This window comes from Lithobates pipiens, unplaced genomic scaffold, assembly GCF_037356315.1.
Source record: "Lithobates pipiens isolate NorthernLeopardFrog02 unplaced genomic scaffold, aLitPip1_a1.2 Scaffold_13, whole genome shotgun sequence".
Lineage (NCBI taxonomy): Eukaryota > Metazoa > Chordata > Amphibia > Anura > Ranidae > Lithobates > Lithobates pipiens.
Window position 1 is genome coordinate 74,482,464 of NW_027507718.1, and position 18,518 is coordinate 74,500,981.

Consider the following 18,518-nt stretch of genomic DNA (forward strand, 5'->3'; position numbering starts at 1 on the left):
CCAATAATGAGACGTGCTTCTCTGCCTTTACAGCTTTTTCAACTGTCACAGAGAAGGAGATTATTTTTTTTTATTTTTATTTTTATTTTTTTGGGGGGTATGTTCTCGACAGATATCTATACCTGTTTTTTTTATACTTTTGGTAAAATGGGGTGCCCACAGTGTGATTTATTGCTGTAAAACCTGGGTTATTTTATAAGTGTTGCTCCCTTAACTATTTTTGGAAGAAGGAGATCACTGTCTACAGGCAACAATACAGCAATATGCTGAAAAAAGTATCAGTTCATTTAGGTGTATGTGAACCCTTACAATAAACTTATTTTATTTGTTCCCCTTTGGTCAGTAAAATATACAATTGAAAGCATTTTGCTATGCGTGTCTGATATGTTAAAAAAAAAATCTTAATTCAGATTTGCTTACTGTTATTATTTACATTGTTCCCTGTCCCCTCCCCGTATTATGGAGTAGAGACCAAAGAGAGGTTTTCTGTAGTTTTGTCCCATGGCAATAATGTTGCTTCTCCAACACTTTAGTAGTAAGTGGATGTTGTCACCCTAGGACAGGAAATGTGTTATTGGCAGTATCATCAGTTTAAATTAAGGTAAACAGCCTGAAAAAAAAGCAAATGCACCCACTGCATCTGAATAATGATACATTGCCATATGTTACATTTTTGTTTTTGGGTTTAGATATTAACCTCCCTAGCGATAATCCCGAGTCTGGCTCGGGTTAGGAATTTACTAGCAGGAGCGGTAACCCGGAGCCAGACTCGGGATCGCTTCGCTGGATGCAGGGGAGGACACAGTGAGACTAAGATTACAGTACTGTATTAAAATTTACACACCCCCTTTGTCCCTAGTGGTCTGTGCAGTGCCCTGCATGCACTTTTATATAATAAATACTGTTCTTTCTGCCTGGAATTTGGAGATTGTCCGTAGCAACAAAAAAGTGTCCCTTTTTCAGTGTTTTAGGATTTGATGACATTATTGAATAATTTGTATTATTCTTTATTATATTATAAACTTTATCATACCCGGGATGTCTGCTAGACTCTGGTTTGAAGAGATTTAAGAGCGTTATTCCTATGAATTACAGGACTACAAAATAAAACGCCAGATTTCCATGCAAAATAATTGTACCGCTTTCAGCACCTAATTCCAGACTGAATCATACCGCCAGGGAGGTTAAAAAGAAATACTTAATCAAAAAGTAGTAACTCGATTGAAAAAGGTGATTTGTTGGTCTGCGTAACTGCGTGTGTTTTTTTTTGTGGGTGATGGTGTTTATGTGTGTGTAGCGGGTGCCTTGCAATTTCTGCAGCCTGAGACTTACATTAACACAGCCAAGCTGGCAGAGGCTCTTTTGTTAGGGAGAAATGAATTTGTCATGTCTGCGGGGGATTTCCCCCCCTTCTTCTTTCTGTATCACTGACTGAATCGAATGTAATATGAGCTGACTCACATAGAGCTGCTGTTCACTCTGCAGCCTCCCTCCCTGCAAGTCCCTATTGGCAGGAGGAGCCAATTCACAGTTACAGGAGCCAATTAGAGGAATTTTAACAAGCGACAGGAAGCAGATGAACAAGACTCTTGAATATGAAGTTCCAGCACAGAGCAGCCCTATAGCCTTGTATAGTGACAGAAACTGGTATTCATCTTGGTGACACTTGTAGTGCCACATAAATAAAGGAAAAGGCTATCCATTCTGGGACACTGTATACAGACATCATTGCTGGTAGTCATCTTGCTGACTCTTGTAGTGCCACAGGGATAAAGGATAAGGCTATCCATTTCTGTGACACTGTATACAGACATCATTGTCCTCTCACCTTGCCGAGAAAGATCCTGCCTGCTTCACTTGATAATCTGATCCAGTTGTGTTGTTTGGCCCTGCTATCCAGGAGTTTAAGTGTACCAATGAAAGTGGCTACCTGAAGACACCAAATCTTATCTTTTCTTCGAAAGGACTGAAGCTACTAGTGCCATACGGATCCACACACACATGTTCAGGGCTCTATATATGTATTGGGTGTGTGGGAAAAATTTTTTGGGAAGTTAAGCCATTACCTGTTGACTTAAATAAAGTGTTTAACCACTTGACCACTGGGCACTTAAATCCCCTTCCTAACCAGACCAATTTTCAGTTTTCAGTGCTCTCACACGTTGAATGACAATTACTCAGCCATGCAACACTGTACTGATATGAAATGTTTATCTTTTTTCACACAAATAGAGCTTTCTTTTGGTGGTATTTAATCACCACTGGGTTTTTTATTTTTTGCGCTATAAATAAAAAAGACAGAAAATTCGGTAAAAAAAAAAATTCTTTGTTTCTGTTAAAATTTATTGCAGAGTATTGGCAGAGTATTGGCAGAATATTGCAGTGTTGCAGAGTATTGGCAGGGTATTGCAGTATTGCATAGTATTGGCAGAGTATTGCAGAGTATTGCACAGTGTTGCAGAGTATTGGCAGCGTATTGCACAGTGTTGCACAGTATTGGCAGAGTATTTCACAGTATTGGCAGAGTATTGCACAGTATGGGGAGAGTATTGGCACAGAGCAGCGCTGTGGGCACTACACATCCAGCCCACAGCACTGCTGCCATCTCTCTGCCTCTCCCCTCTCACTGTACCAATTGGTACAAAGAGGGGAGGGAGGAACCAGCGTCATTACATGCCATTGGTTTGTTTACATGTGATCGCTCCGTCATTTGACAGAGCGATCACATGGTAAACGGCTGATACCAGCAGCTGTTTACCGCGATCCGTGATGCACGGGCGGTGGACAAAAGCAACATTCTGGGAGGATGTCCATGGACGTCCACCCAGGAAAACACGACCACGCTGTAGCCATCTTTTTCAGCTATGGCACAGTCAGCAAGTGGTTAAAGTTGGGCCTGTGGTGTCAGGGGACAGAAGAGAGAGATCTGACACAAAGAGAGTAATTCCTATGCTCTTCTCCTGCCTGGACTCATAGAGCCAACCTGAGTAAAGGTATAATCTGATTTAAAGTGTCATATTGTACTTTGCTATTTAAGTGTGCCTCTGCTCTTGTGGACATTCTCAGGTTTGGAATCCCCTGAAAGCAGCTTGAATGTAGAATTGAGAGCTATATTGCTCTGAAATCTCAGTTATTGCTCTCTAGTTGATTACTTGCATATATACTATTACCGTCTGTTATTCTTCCACAGAAATATTGCAGTAAAGACAATTTCTGTGTTTTATCATAACGTGTGTGTTTCTCATTGGTAATTGCAGTTACACTATTGCCAGGTGTGCCAGGGTTGAGGCTGTTATTAGGGTTGAGAGGCAGAGTAACGGACTGACCTAACTTAAGCAGCCCCTTCAGGGGTATCGCTACACGTGTGATTTAGATTACCCTTCACTTTTTTATTACCTTTTTAAATATTAGGCGTCAGTGGACATTTCAGTCTCAATAACCTATATGGACTTATTGTTAAATTAACATACTGTTACATGGCCAATGTTAGATGATCTACACTCCCTGGCTTTGGCAAATAACATTTCCATGCTCCTGGGCTCCGTTACATGCAGATATATGTATTAAAATGCATAGGCTTAGCAGTATGGTGTTTTTTGTGTTATTGTTCATATATTTGGGTTACAAATTTTTCCTAGCACAGTGCAAAGTTCAGAGCTCTTCATTTAATGTGACTTTTGTGTCTAGGCCTTTTAATTCAATTTTGATTTTAATCAGATATTTCTCACCCTTGATTATTCTTATGGCATGGATATACAGGTATTCTATTTTCCATATTACTCTTTGACAGACCACTACATATGCAATTATTTGATTTTCTCTTTACTTTGATTGCACTGGTATTATGTAATAAACAAAAAATACAATTCTAGTAAAATGTCAGATGTTATGCTATGTTATACAGTGGCCCTTGTATCATTCCATCCTTCTTTTTCTATGGTATTTTGGTAGAATGTCATCATTCTGACTTAAGCATGGCATGATTCTGGCTATGGTATTTTAACAAGGCAGTTAAGGGGTTAACCCCTAGGGGGCAGTGTAAGGGTTAAGTGTGTCCTGGGGAGTGTTTCTATCTGTGGGGGGCATGGCTACATGTGACACGTCACTGATCTCTGCTCCCGATCACAGGGAGCAGAGATAAGTGACACTGTCACTAAGCAGAACGGGGAGATGCTTGTTTACATTCATTAGCATCTCCCTGTTCTTCCTCTCCATGCCGTGAGACGATCGTGGGTATCCCCACAACGGTCGAGTCTGTGGGACCCACGACCCAACTCACGGAGGACCCGGCCGGCGCATATGGGCATGGTAAAAAATTTAAAGGGATGTACAGATACGCGCATTTGCCCAGCCATGCCATTTGCCCAGCCAAGCCTCTATGCTGCTTCAACAGCCAAAGACCTCGTCCCCACCTGTGCGACCTGTCCTGCGACTTGGGACTGCAAGGACGCCTAACAAGTCATACCCCATGATTTCCAATGAGTACCCTTCACATCTGTGTGTCTTCAAGTCGTAGCGACTTCAAAGCAGCCCCTGCATTACCCCGGTCTGACATTGACGCGACTTGAGGTTCATAAACCTCAAGATTACACAGGCACTGCTTCACGCCCCGGCAAAATCGCATCAAAGTCATGGCAAAATCTTGTGACTTTCAAGTCATACAAGTGTAAAAAACAGCCCAAAAGTAAGCTCCTGCAGACCCGGTGCATGCTATTCTGGAGACACAACTCCTTCAAGTGCACTGATGCTCATGTTCTTACAAACAAGTGCTTATGCCACATGAATGTATGCAACATCTATGCAAAATGTGCTTATTCAAACAAGCGTTTAGGCAACAAGCTTGCAAGCATGTATACTATGCTGCACCTGCCCAACTGCACTTGGCCCCATACTAGTTTTTACTAGTTTAGCACATATACACATGTCATGCAGCCTTTTTCTGCTTCAGATGAGCCTAAAAGTAAGCTCTTGCAGACCAAATGCACATTATTCTGAAGTTTGCAAGTATGCAGCTGTTCAACTGCACCAGGCGTCATACTATTTTTGTGTCAAATGCACAGTATTCTGGAGACACAACACTTTAAAGTGCACTGCTAGGAGTGTATCGACAGTTGTACAGGCCCCCCAGATTAAGCAGTAAGTAAGTAGTATATAATCATGACTTCTCCCATAATAAGTACTTAAACTTCTCTAGTATCCATGGGCTGCTGCCATGTCTGAAGAGGCCAGCTGAATCTGCCGAGCACATGGCCAACATGGCCACCCCTCCACTTCCTGCCTATATAGATATAGGCCCCTGTGCCCTCTAGTGGCTGGAGGAGAAATGGCAGCCCATACTCCTAAGAAGTACACAGAGCATGTTTTAACCACTTTCAGACCGGACCATTTTGCTGGTAAATGACCAGAGGTCTTTTTACACTTTGGCACTGCGCTGCTTTAACTGGTAATTGCGCGGTCATGCAATGTTGTACCCAAACAAAATTTGCGTCCTTTTCTTCCCACAAATAGAGCTTTCTTTTGATGGTATTTGATTGCCTCTGCGATTTTTATTTTTTGCGATATAAACGTAAAAAGACCGCAAATTTTGAAAAAAAATGATATTTTCTACTTTTTGTTATTAGAAAAATCCAATAAACTCAATTTTAGTCATACATTTAGGCCAAAATGTATTCAGCCACATGTCTTTGGTAAAAAAAAAGTCAATAATTGTATATTTATTGGTTTGCGCAAAAGTTGTCACATCTACAAACTAAGGTACGTTTTCTGCAATTTACGCAGCTTTTAGTTTACGACTGCCTATCTCATTTCTTGAGGTGCTAAAATGGCAGGGCAGTACAAAACCCCCCCAAATGACCCCATTTTGGAAAGTAGACCCCCTAAGGAAATTGATAAGAGGCATGTTGAGCCCATTGAATATTTAATTTTTTTGCCTCAAGCGATTGAATAATGACAAAAAAAAAAATTTTTTTTTTTTTTTACACAAAGTTGTCACTAAATGATATATTGCTCACACATGCTATGGGCGTATGTGAAATAACACCCCAAAATAAATTCTGCTGCTTCTCCTGAGTACGGGGATACCACATATGTGGGACTTTTTGGGAGCCTAGCCGCGTACGGGGCCCCGAAAACCAAGCACCGCCTTCAGGCTTTCTAAGGGCGTACATTTTTGAGTTCACTTCTCACTACCTATTACAGTTTTGAAGGCCATAAAATGCCAAGATGGCACAAAACCCCCACAAATGACCCCATTTTAGAAAGTAGACACCCCAAGCTATTTGCTGAGAGGCATGTTGAGTTCATGGAATATTTTATATTTTGCCACAAGTTGCGGGAAAATTACAAACTTTTTTTTTTTTTTTTTTTTTTTCACAAAGTTGTCACTAAATGATATATTGCTCACACATGCCATGGGCATATGTGAAATGACACCCCAAAATAAATTCTGCTGCTTCTCCTGAGTACGGGGATACCACATATGTGGGACTTTTTGGGAGCCTAGCCGCGTACGGGGCCCCGAAAACCAAGCACCGCCTTCAGGCTTTCTAAGGGCGTAAATTTTTGAGTTCACTTCTCACTACCTATTACAGTTTTGAAGGCCATAAAATGCCAAGATGGCACAAAACCCCCACAAATGACCCCATTTTAGAAAGTAGACACCCCAAGCTATTTGCTGAGAGGCATGTTGAGTCCATGGAATATTTTATATTTTGCCACAAGTTGCGGGAAAATTACAAACTTTTTTTTTTTTTTTTTTTTTTTCACAAAGTTGTCACTAAATGATATATTGCTCACGCATGCCATGGGCATATGTGAAATGACACCCCAAAATAAATTCTGCTGCTTCTCCTGAGTACGGGGATACCACATATGTGTGACTTTTTGGGAGCCTAGCCGCGTACGGGGCCCCGAAAACCAAGCACCGCCTTCAGGCTTTCTAAGGGCGTTACAGTTTTGAAGGCCATAAAATGCCAAGATGGCACAAACCCCCCCCAAATGACCCCATTTTGGAAAGTAGACACCCCTAAATTTAGGGGTACACTAGTGAGACTAGGTAATAAATGGCGGGTGCCCTGAAACTATAAAAAAATAACTAACCAACCAGCGTCACCTGTAACAGTTATATGGTGATCACTGGTGAAAGGGTTAACTAGGGGGCAATCAGGGGGCTTTATGCGGTAGTATATGGGGGTCCCTGGCGCTATAAAAAGCTGCGGCGAACCTAAATACCTACCTGCCTAACTAGCGTCACCTGTGACACTAATACAGCGATCAGAAAAACGATCGCTTATTAGGCTGGGTTCACACTGGAGCGATGCGGGAACGCCACGAATGCGCGGCGGGTTCCCGCATCGCATGCCTCCCGGCGGCAGTTCACACTGCCCTATGCGAACTGCTGGGAGTGTCAGTGAAATGTTAATGACACCCCCAGATCAGTTCGCATATCGCAGTGCGATCTGCAAACTCGGATCGCATGGTGTGAACACCCATGCGATCCGATTCTGCTGCGGGCCAAAAAAAGGGTCCCGTGCGAATTTGCGGCGGGTGCGGCGGGTGTGGCGGGTGCGGCGGGTGCGGCGAATGGCTGAACTCGAATCGCACAGAGATCGGATGTGATTTGCACTGCAGTGCGGTGCGAATCACATCCGTTCTCATAAACCGCTGCAATGTGAACCCAGCCTTAGTGACACTGGCGACGGGGGGTGATCACGGGGTTAAACCTTTATTGGGGGGGTTAGGGGGGTACCTTAGAACTAAAGGGGGCTAACCCTAACTGCCCTAACAGTTATTAGTCACAAATGACACCCGCCGGGTGATCAGGGGGTTAAACCTTTATTAGGTAATAAATGGCGGGTGCCCTGAAACTATAAAAAATAACTAACCAACCAGCGTCACCTGTAACAGTTATATGGTGATCACTGGTGAAAGGGTTAACTAGGGGGCAATCAGGGGGCTTTATGCGGTAGTATATGGGGGTCCCTGGCGCTATAAAAAGCTGCGGCGAACCTAAATACCTACCTGCCTAACTAGCGTCACCTGTGACACTAATACGGCGATCAGAAAAATGATCGCTTATTAGGCTGGGTTCACACTGGAGCGATGCGGAAACGCCGCAAATCCGCGGCGGGTTCCCGCATCGCATGCCTCCCGGCGGCAGTTCACACTGCCCTATGCGAACTGCTGGGAGTGTCAGTGAAATGTTACTGACACCCCCAGATCAGTTCGCATATCGCAGTGCGATCTGCAAACTCGGATCGCATGGTGTGAACACCCATGCGATCCGATTCTGCTGCGGGCCAAAAAAAGGGTCCCGTGCGAATTTGCGGTGGGTGCGGCGGGTGTGGCGGGTGCGGCGGGTGCGGCGAATGGCTGAACTCGAATCGCACAGAGATCGGATGTGATTTGCACTGCAGTGCGGTGCGAATCACATTCGTTCTCATAAACCGCTGCAATGTGAACCCAGCCTTAGTGACACTGGCGACGGGGGGTGATCACGGGGTTAAACCTTTATTGGGGGGGTTAGGGGGGTACATTAGAACTAAAGGGGGCTAACTCTAACTGCCCTAACAGTTATTACAGTCACAAATGACACCAATGCAAAAAAAAAAAAAAAAAAAAAAAAAATGACATTGGTGTCACTGTGACTGGGGGGCAGGGGTAATTGGGGGGGTGATCGGGGGGTAAAGGGGGGGTGTGAGTGTGCCTGGCATGTTCTACTGTGTGTGGGATGTGTTGGTGCAACTCACTGATCCGCTCTCCTCCGTGTCGGAACGAAAAATACCGACACGGAGGAGAGAATACATCACTTCCTCTCCTGTGTTTACATTACAGGAGAGGAAGTGATGTCACGGGGGATTCCTATTCGTCGGGAGCGATCGCGAGGGGGTGGCCATGAACGAATGGCCGTCCCCTCGTCCGGGATCGCTCCCGCATGAATACCGACCGCCGCAGGCACCGGGCGGGGGCCCGATCGGGCCCCCGACCCGCGGGAGGCAAGGGACGTACATGTACGCCAATATGCCTGCCCGTGCCATGCTATCGACGTACATCGTCGTGCGGCGGTCGGCAACTGGTTAAACAGCACCAGACAGTCAGATTTTTTTATTTTTATTTTAAGAGAAACTGCAAACAAATGCAGGCTAAAGCCTCATACACATGATCAAAATGTTGGCCAACTGAGCGTCTGATTTTTGTCCAAAGGGCGTGTGCAAGGAACTTTTCTTGCATACTAATGGTGCACAATTGTCGGCCAACAAATGAATGTAGTGATGTACTACGAGGAATTTCACCGCTTGAGCACCACCCTATGGGCCCCTTCTGCTAATTTCATGTTTAGTGAGCATTTATTTCGAGCATGAGTGTTTGTACTTTCGCCTTTGCGTGATGGATTTGTGTACGGATGATATGAAAATCAGACAACAGACCATTGTCCGCCGCAAATTTACAAGCCTGTCGAAAGTTGGATAACAATTGTCTGAAGGAGCATACTAACGGTCTGATTTTAGGACAACAGTCTATCAACAGGTAATCCCCTGCCAAAAATCTGATCTGAGGCTTTACTATTCCTGCTGCAGGACTCTGAACATAACAGGAGTCCAATTTTCACCCATCACGGCAAGCTTTGTCATAAAAGACCTTTAGAGACTGGGTCCCCTTAATGTGGGGTACACTCCCCTGGACCTGTATAGAACCCTGCAAGAAAGCACCTTGGTCAGAACAAACACTGCAAAGGGTTCCATTACGCAGGGTCCAGTGCCGTAAAGTCGCATTACAGGCAAAACCTCAAGGAATCTTCTCTCCTTCCAATGAGGCTCGGTTACCATCCATTTTGGCTGACAGTTTTTTTGAATGGATCCAAATGAAGTTCATGGTTCAAAATAGAACCGTCCAGACCTCCAAGTATGCTACAAGAGCACATGTATCACATCATTGACCACCACCTTACAGACACTGGTGAAAAAAAAAAAAACTGACGTACTTCCTGTGTAGGAGGGGTTATATAGGGGAGGACTTCCTGTTTGACTATCTGCCAATGTCCATCCACCAGTAGGTAGCGTATAACCCATAGTCATTATTATGGTTGCTCTGTGTCCCATGATGTAGGATAACGAAATAGTTCCTGCGTGAGATCAGTCACCACAGTGATGTCTTGTAGCAGGGATTGTGCTATTGTATTCTGACAGTGGGGACTCCCCCACTGTCAGAATACACTAATCACTGCTGTAGTTTTTTTGAACCAGACCATTTTTAATCCATCTATGGCCAGCTTTAAGCCCCATACACAATATCAGATTTTCTGATGATTTTTGTCTTGTCTTTTGTCTTTACCAAAACTATGTAGTGCAAGGGCCTGCCTGATACATATTGAAACTCCTAAGGTTTGACTTCATATTATATGCTTTTGGTAAATCTGAAGGAAAAAATCTGCAGAAAATCTGATAGTGTGCATGGGACTTTAGTCAGTATTTAGTGGATCCACCTTGCAGCCATTTCCCTCACGAGTCTGTATGGATAGATCTATATCAGCTTTGCACATCTCAACTTTTGGCAAAACCTGTTTGCTGGATGGAGAGCAAACAGCCTTTTTTAAAGTCTAGCCACAATCTGTTGGATGGAGAGGAGATCTGGACTGTGAATTGGCCATTCTTGTAAAGTTTTGGCATTATGTTTAAAGCAATTATCTTGCTACAAGATAAATACCCCCTTGGTTTCTCGCACAGTAGTAAATCATGTTTTCCTTAAATATTTCCTTTTATTTTCCGTATGCACTTACAAGTCTTTCAGGGCCTTCTGCCGAAATGCAGCCACCACATTATAATGCTGCCATTTGCTATGCTAAAGCATAAAGCCTAAAGGCTTCTTTCTAAGTAGTACATTGCAGCAATGTGTGCAAAATCACATGCTTTCCTGCAGTGTACAAAAGGGTGCTGCTCCTTTGCAGATGCACCGCAGTGCTATTAATTACTATTGGCATGCACTTGCATCCCACAAATGCATTTTTTTGTCAAAGTGCATGTACCACAGTGTCAGACAGTTTGGTGCAATATGATTTTGAAAATGGTGCAAGCACTTTTTTTGTACCTTTCTCAAGCATAGAGCAGCCCATTAAGCTTAGGCTAACATAGAGTTTAGTCTGACAACAGCAAAACTAAATTATAGTATCATTAATCTATAGAATATTCTTTAAGCTGACATAAGAGTTTCATGTTTCCCACTTGCCTTCTGACAAACTTTTGGCAAATTGTCAAATGAGATTTCGTTAACAGTGGATTTCTTTTGGTGGATAGCCTGTGATCCCACACTTTCGGGTCATAGGTGAGAATGCGCATCATGGGTTCACTCTGTGGTACCCGATCAGCGGGTACCACGGTCTTGATGTCCGCCAGCACCGCCGATCATTCGTTACAAGGCAGATTACCATTCTGTGGAGTAGAGAAGGCATGGTTCCTTTATTTCTGCAAAGCAGGGACATGGATCCATGCCTTCCTCTAGTAAATGCACCTGCCACACAGCGCACAAACACTGGCTAGACACACAGTTAACCCTTTGATCGTCCCTGATGTTAACCCTTTCCCAGCCTGTGTCATTAGCACAGTGACTGCATATTTTTTAGCACTGGTTACTGTATTGGTGTCACTGGTCCCCAAATAGTGTCAAGTGTCAGGTGTCTGATTTGTCCTCAGCAATATCGCAGTCCTGCTATAAGTTGCTGATCACCACCATTACTAGTAAAACAAATAAATAAATAAATAAAAATTCTATAAATATATCCCATAGTTTGTAGACGCTATAAGTAACTTTTGCAAAAAAAACAATCAATATACACTTGGAGGTTTTTTTTTTTTTTTCAGAAATATGTAGCAGAATACATAATGGCCTAAACTGATGAGGAAATTAAATTTTTTATTGGATATATTTTATAGCAGGAAGTAAAGGAAGGAAAACATATATATATATGTTTTTCATAATTGTCTATTTTTGTTTCTTGTTTTTAGCGCAAATATTAAAAAATCAAATACCACCAAAATAAAGCTCTATTTGTGGGAAAAGAATGACATACATTTTATTTGGGTACAGTGTTGCACAACCACACAATTGTCAGTTAACCACTTCCCCACCAGCGCACGACGATGTACGTCGACAGAATGGCACGGGCAGGCATATTGGCGTACAGGTACGTCCAATATTCAATGCCGCCCTGCCATCGGGAGTGCGCGCCGGCGGCGCGCTCCCGCGCTGGTTGGGACCCCCGTGAGTGCAGTCGCGGGACCCGCGGACTCGATCGCCGCGGGCATCCCCGCGATCATCTCACGGAGCGGCCGAATGGAGGAAATGCAGAGTAAACAGAATTTCTCCATTCTGCCTAGCAACTAGTGACGCTGATCTCTGCTCCATGTGATTGGGGCAGAGATCAGTGTTCACTAAATGAAAGCCCAACCCCCCCACAGTTAGTAACACACCCCTAGGAACACTTAACCCCTACACTGCCACCCACTGGTTAACCCCTTCACTGCCAGTGTCATTTACACAGGAATCACTGCATTTATATAGCAGTGATTACTGTATAAATGACAATGGTCCCAAAAATGTGTCAAAAATGTCCGATGGGTCCCCCACAATGTCGCAGTCACAATAAAAATCGCTGATCGCCGCCATTACTAGTAAAAAAAAATAATAAAAAATGATTAATAAAAATGCTATAAAACTATCCCTATTTTGTAAACGCTATAACTTTTGCGCAAACCAATCAATAATCGCTTATTGCGATTTTTTTTACCAAAAATATGTAGAAGAATATGTATCGGCCTAAACTGAGGGAAAAAAAAGTTTTTTTATATATTTTTGGGGGATATTTATTATAACAAAAAGTAAAAAATAATGCGTTTTTTTCAAAATTGTCGCTCTATTTTTGTTTATAGCGCAAAAAATAAAAACCGCAGGGGTGATCAAATACCACCAAAAGAAAGCTCTATTTATGGGAAAAAAAAGGACGTCAATTTTGTTTGGGAGCCACGTCGCACGACCGCGCAATTGTCAGTTAAAGCGACGCAGTGCCGAATCGCAAAAAGTGGTCTGGTCTTTGACCAGAAAAATGGTCCGGTCTGCAAGTGGTTAAAGTAAAGAAGTGCCATATCGCAGAAATGACGTGGTTGTGAAGGGGGGTAAATCTTCTGGAGCTGAAGTGGTTAATAGGAAAGCAGGGGCACTGGCAGGAACACCAGAGATTTCACACAAAGGAAGGAATACAGAGAGAACAGGATACGTCTCATACAAGTATATGTTACAGCAGGCACATATCAAAAATATGAAATATTGAGGTAACAAACACTTTAAGTAAAATTTGCTGTATAAAAAAAAAAATCTGCATGTTTTTTAAATGTTATATATGTGCTGACAATTTAAATAATTATTTGGATTTTTTCTCAGTTTTTTTTTCCTTCATAAAAAAAAAGTAAAATAATGAGGCTAATAAGGGGCCATTTATGGCACAAGAACAAATCCAGAATAGTTGAAGGCATCTTCCATAACCCTAGGGAGCTATTTACAGCCCATTGCACCCTTAACAAACACCCTTTAAGAGAAGTATGGAGGGTTTTTTTTTCAGAATCATACTTACTTAGGTGGATTCAGCATCGGTCTGATGCTGCATGTGTCCCCTGCTGGCTTTAATCCCTTGTACACATGGTCGAACATTCCGACGGAAAACGTCCGATCGGATCATGTTGTCGGATAATCTGAGCGTGTGTGGGCTTCATCTGACTTTTTCTGTCGGAATGTCCAACCGACAAAGTTTGAGAGCTGGACATAAAAAATTTCCGACAACATGATCCAATCGGACATTGTCCGATCGTTTGTAGAGAGGACAAAGTGCCACGCATGCTCAGATCAAATTACTAGACCAAAACTATTGGCTACTAGTCTGAACGTAGTCCCGTCATAACTAATGTCATAACGTTATGAACGATCTTGTTGTCGGAATGTCCAACCGTGTATACAAGGGCTAAGACTGAGAATCGAGCGATCAAACACCACCGATGGCTCAATTCTCAGGACTCCCTGAGCAGAGAGTTGGTGACTGTCAGTCACCATTGTCTGCTCTGCCCTCCCTCACTCACTGGAGCGCTGGGTTGTGGAGGGGGCGGGAACAACCAGTTTAGGCTCTCAGCAGCTTGCAGATCCAAACTTCATTGTCGCAATCTTGCCCAAGCCTGGACCCACTCTGTGACATCAGGTGACAGCAGGCTTCAGCCCGCTGTCCGCTGAAAACAAGTCACACAGGAGTACAGAACGAACTGCACTCCTGTGATCCACAGGAGAAGTACAGCCAATTGAGCTTTGGCCGTACTTCTCCTTTAACTCCATTCCAATTCAGGTCACAAAAACGATGCCCTATTTTCAACAAAACTTAAGCTTAAAATAACTTATTTTCACCCACCTCTAGTCACCGAGGCTGATTACAAGGAGTTGAGAATCCTTATTTAATAAAATGTACCTGTGTTCACGCTAATTAGCCAATCATATGCAGATATTGAATATGCATAATTAAATAATTGTTGTAAAATTTTACCTAATTTAGTGAAGAATCTCAACTACCTTGGAACTGGTATGCTGTACATAGATTAGGAAAGGTCTTTTTCTATCAGAAACCTCTTGCAGAGTTGTTTTCTTTCAGGCCCGATCCCCTTTAAGATATATCTTGCAGCATAAATTGGGTATATGCCCAAGATGATAGTGCTCATAGTGTCTTTTTCCCTTGATGATTGTATTGTGTAATTATTGTCCCTGAGTAGTCTTCTGATTGCTTCTTTGCTCCCATTGTCATGTGTCATGATGAAGCAATCAGTCTTGCTCATAATCAGCTGGATTGTTCTGTCTGCACACTCAGCTAAGCAAATCACTGCAGGTTTGTGGTCACACAAAGTATACCAGAGCTATAAATATAGTATTTCTTGCATTTTTAAGAAAATTTTACATTATAATCATTGTTTATTCTGTTTCAAAAATGTTACATTAATTTAATAAGAAAGAAAATGGAAACCATCAAGCCACTCACAATAACTTTGACATTAATGGGTAATTCAGTAAATATAGTTATATAATATTTGCTTTTTAGTGAGGACTTGCCTCAACTTCTTAGCGCTTGTGTATATGTTCATTTGAATTTGACTTATTTCAATAAAAGTATATTCATGTAAATGAATGCATACCAACTTTAACAAACCTTTACCTATACAATTTATATCCATAATATATTTGTGCAGTGTTTAGCATGCTGAATATAGTGGCCCACCAATAGGCACGGAACACCCTTCCATTCTGATCATTCTTGAGTTTAGTCAATGAATTTGTACCCATTCACATTTTACCAGGCTACCGCAATGTGATAAGGCGGCCCATCTATTTTGACCCTTTAGTACCTGACTTTTTTAAGCTGCTTCTAGAGTGGGTGCAAACCTCCAAAAATAATATTTCAGCATTGAGTGAATAATGGTAGGCTGGGTCTCTCGTTGCCTTTATATATCTCTTAGCAATCAGTCAGTCAGAGCTGGGTGATCCATAGTAGGGGATTACCTGATCTATGTTTATAACAGAGACTATAGAAAAGAATGCAGATTTCCCTAAATAATTGTACAATAAATACAATGCAGTGTTTTCCTCTTGCAATCATTAGTTTAATGAATATATTTTCTGACTTTCTAAGCATCAAGATATTTTCATAGTATTGAAAAAAAAGTATGGAAGACCTTGAATCAGCATCATAGCCAGGGAACTATTTTTTTTCACGTATATAGTGTAAAAGTGCGGCGCTAAAAAGTGCAGTGTTGAAAAACTTGATATATATCTCATCTAATGTATATAATAATGAGTTGTAAAGTGCAATATGCAAAGATTAAAAAGTAAACAATTGTTGTAAAGTCCATATCACATATAAAAAAAGTCCAAAAGGGGAATAAAAAGAATCCCCGTGCAATCACAGTGATCAAAGGTAGCAGTACCACTGTTAATGCATCAATAACCAATGTGAAAATCTACCACCGAAGGGTATAAGAACACATGGACTCAAATACCGTTGTCAACAGTGCTTATGTGGAACCAGAGTATGAAGTTCAGCTCTAAGGATCTCACGTCTTGGCACTACGACAGGACCACCGTTCACAGTGTTGTGTCGTGCATTATGCTGGACCATAGAAATAAAAAACATAGTGTAAAACTGTAGCTGTAGAATTTATTTAAAAGGTAGAACACATACATCATATCCAAGGTAAAAACGTCTTATTAGAAAATCCAGCAGGGAATAAACGTATGTAATGCCTGAATAGCATTGAGCTGACGCTTTTTGTCTCCAAAAACATCCTCTGGGGTATATATTAGCTTGAAGCAATATATACATACATAGCTTGAAGAAAGGGCTAGACTGCCGGGACATTCGCAACACGCACGCTCAGTGATGTCATCACCCTAGGCTGGTCTCCACTTGTGCCCCAAGCCTCGCTTCGGAACTGTTTCCATCCTACAGCCGACTTCCTGGTAGCGGTGAGACAACATACACTACAGGAGTCGGCGGACGGTGTCATGTTCACTGATGACAGCTGATCGGGATGCCCCATTATACTGCTGTGCGTGATATTTCCTTACTTACCTTTGTGAGTTGCTATACATATATGCTATTCATTAAATGGTATTGTTACTTCTACACTTAGAGGCGCCTCTCCTTCTTGTATTATTTTAAGCTGCTGCTGGAATCTGCTTCTGTTCCTATGTTGGAGGCTGCCCTTTGTGAATGGACTTTTTATCTTATAGACTCTTTTATTGCATTTGAATACTTGCTTATTGGACTATTGATTGAGGATTGATTTAATCTCCTTTCCCCTATACAGGTTATAATACCAATATCTCTTTATCTACAGGTATATATCAGTCTTGAAATTATTCGTTTGTGCCTTCATCTTGTGTTTTTCATTTGCTGCATATTGTTCCCATATGTAATTCTGTTGTTGTAATTCACTTCGTTGATAAAAATATTACCTAATGGGTAAAATATGTTTAATTAAAGAGTTTGGCGTATCCGCGAAATGGTAAAATTAAAAAACTTGGTTAACTTACAGAAGGCATTCATAAGCTTAGTGAATTTGATACAACCATCCAATTCTTATTTTAAATCCTGCACATGTAATTGAGTGTTTATAAACAAACATAGATTGTGTAAATTCACCTACACCAGGGATATGCAATTAGCGGACCTCCAGCTGTTGCAGAACTTCAAGTCCCATGAGGCATAGCAAGACTCTGACAACCACAAGCATGACACCCAGAGGCAGAGGCATGATGGGACTTGTAGTTTTGCAACAGCTGGAGGTCCGCTAATTGCATATCCCTGGCCTACACTATTCCAGTGGTAAGCAAAGTTATAATGCTACACACGGGTTCTGGGTTTGAGCTGTATCAGCATAGAACTAGAGTGGCTTTCTTTGGTGTTTTCCCAAAACCTGATATATCTTTCTACATAAATGTGTATTATCTGGTGTTCTTTTGTACTAGCCATGGTGCTTGTTCCAGGGTGTTCACTTCTCAGGTAGTAAAAGCAGGGTCAGAATGAAAGCCCTAGATGTTGCACCTTCAAAAAAAGTATGCAGCAACAGCTTCCATATCTCAATCTTTTTGATGTCCCTTTCAAAGTCACATATACGCACTAAGGCCAATTTAGTTAGAAGCCAATGCATTTACTTGCTTGTTTTTGAGCAGTGAGAAAAAATATGAATTTTCCAGAAGAACACCAAGAGACACTATAACCATACAGGTTATAGTGGGAAAGGACTAAAGGAATCAAAAAGCCCTCCAACTGAATGAATGTGTAGTAAAGTCTTCTTGGTATAGAAGGTATTCACATGTCTCACTCTGTTTCTGGTTTGGTTGTTACCGGTAGGGATAGGAAAATGTCCCCCATCAAATGAAACTTCTGGAAAGTTCTGCCTCACAGGCTAAAGATGACTGCCATTCCATCTGTGTCCATCAGACATTTCATAGATGTAAGGTTCTCAATGACTTAATGACTTGTCACTAAGCAGTTTTGAGCATTTAAATTGTCAATTTTTCAACAAGCCAGGTTTCTTAAAACAGGACCTAAAGCCCCGTACACATGAGCGGACTTTTCAACATCCAAAGTCCGACGGACTGATTCCGTCAGACTATTCGATCGTGTATGGGCTGCAACGGACTTTTGATTCACCAAAGTCTGACGGACTTTAGGATATGGAACATGCTTCAAATTTTTCCGACGGAACTCCGCCGGACCCGGTCCCTTCGAAAAATTCACTCGTGTGTATGCTATTCCGACGGACTAAAACCGACGCTAGGGCAGCTATTGGCTACTGGCTATGAACTTCCTTATTCGAATCCAGTCGTACGTCATCACGTTCGAATCCGTCGGAGTTTAGTGTGATTGTGTGTGGCCAAGTCCGCTCAGCCGAAAAGTCCGTCAGAACTCTGTCGGAACTCCGGCAGAACTCCGGCGGAAC

General features: G+C 42.2%; 1 protein-coding gene across 7 annotated transcripts in view; it reads left to right on the forward strand.

Annotated features, from left to right (window-relative positions):
* The window catches only part of SLC24A2 (solute carrier family 24 member 2), a 353,458-nt gene that overhangs the window by 277,879 nt on the left and 57,061 nt on the right, over positions 1 to 18,518 (forward strand). For 5 of the 7 annotated variants that reach the window (XM_077475217.1, XM_077475218.1, XM_077475219.1 and 2 more), the window contains one exon: positions 16,881 to 16,910. The exons of the other annotated variants lie outside the window; for them this stretch is intronic. In XM_077475217.1, coding sequence (XP_077331343.1) covers positions 16,881 to 16,910 — 30 coding nt within the window. The remainder of the gene's footprint in view (positions 1 to 16,880; positions 16,911 to 18,518) is intronic. 7 annotated transcript variants of the gene reach the window in all.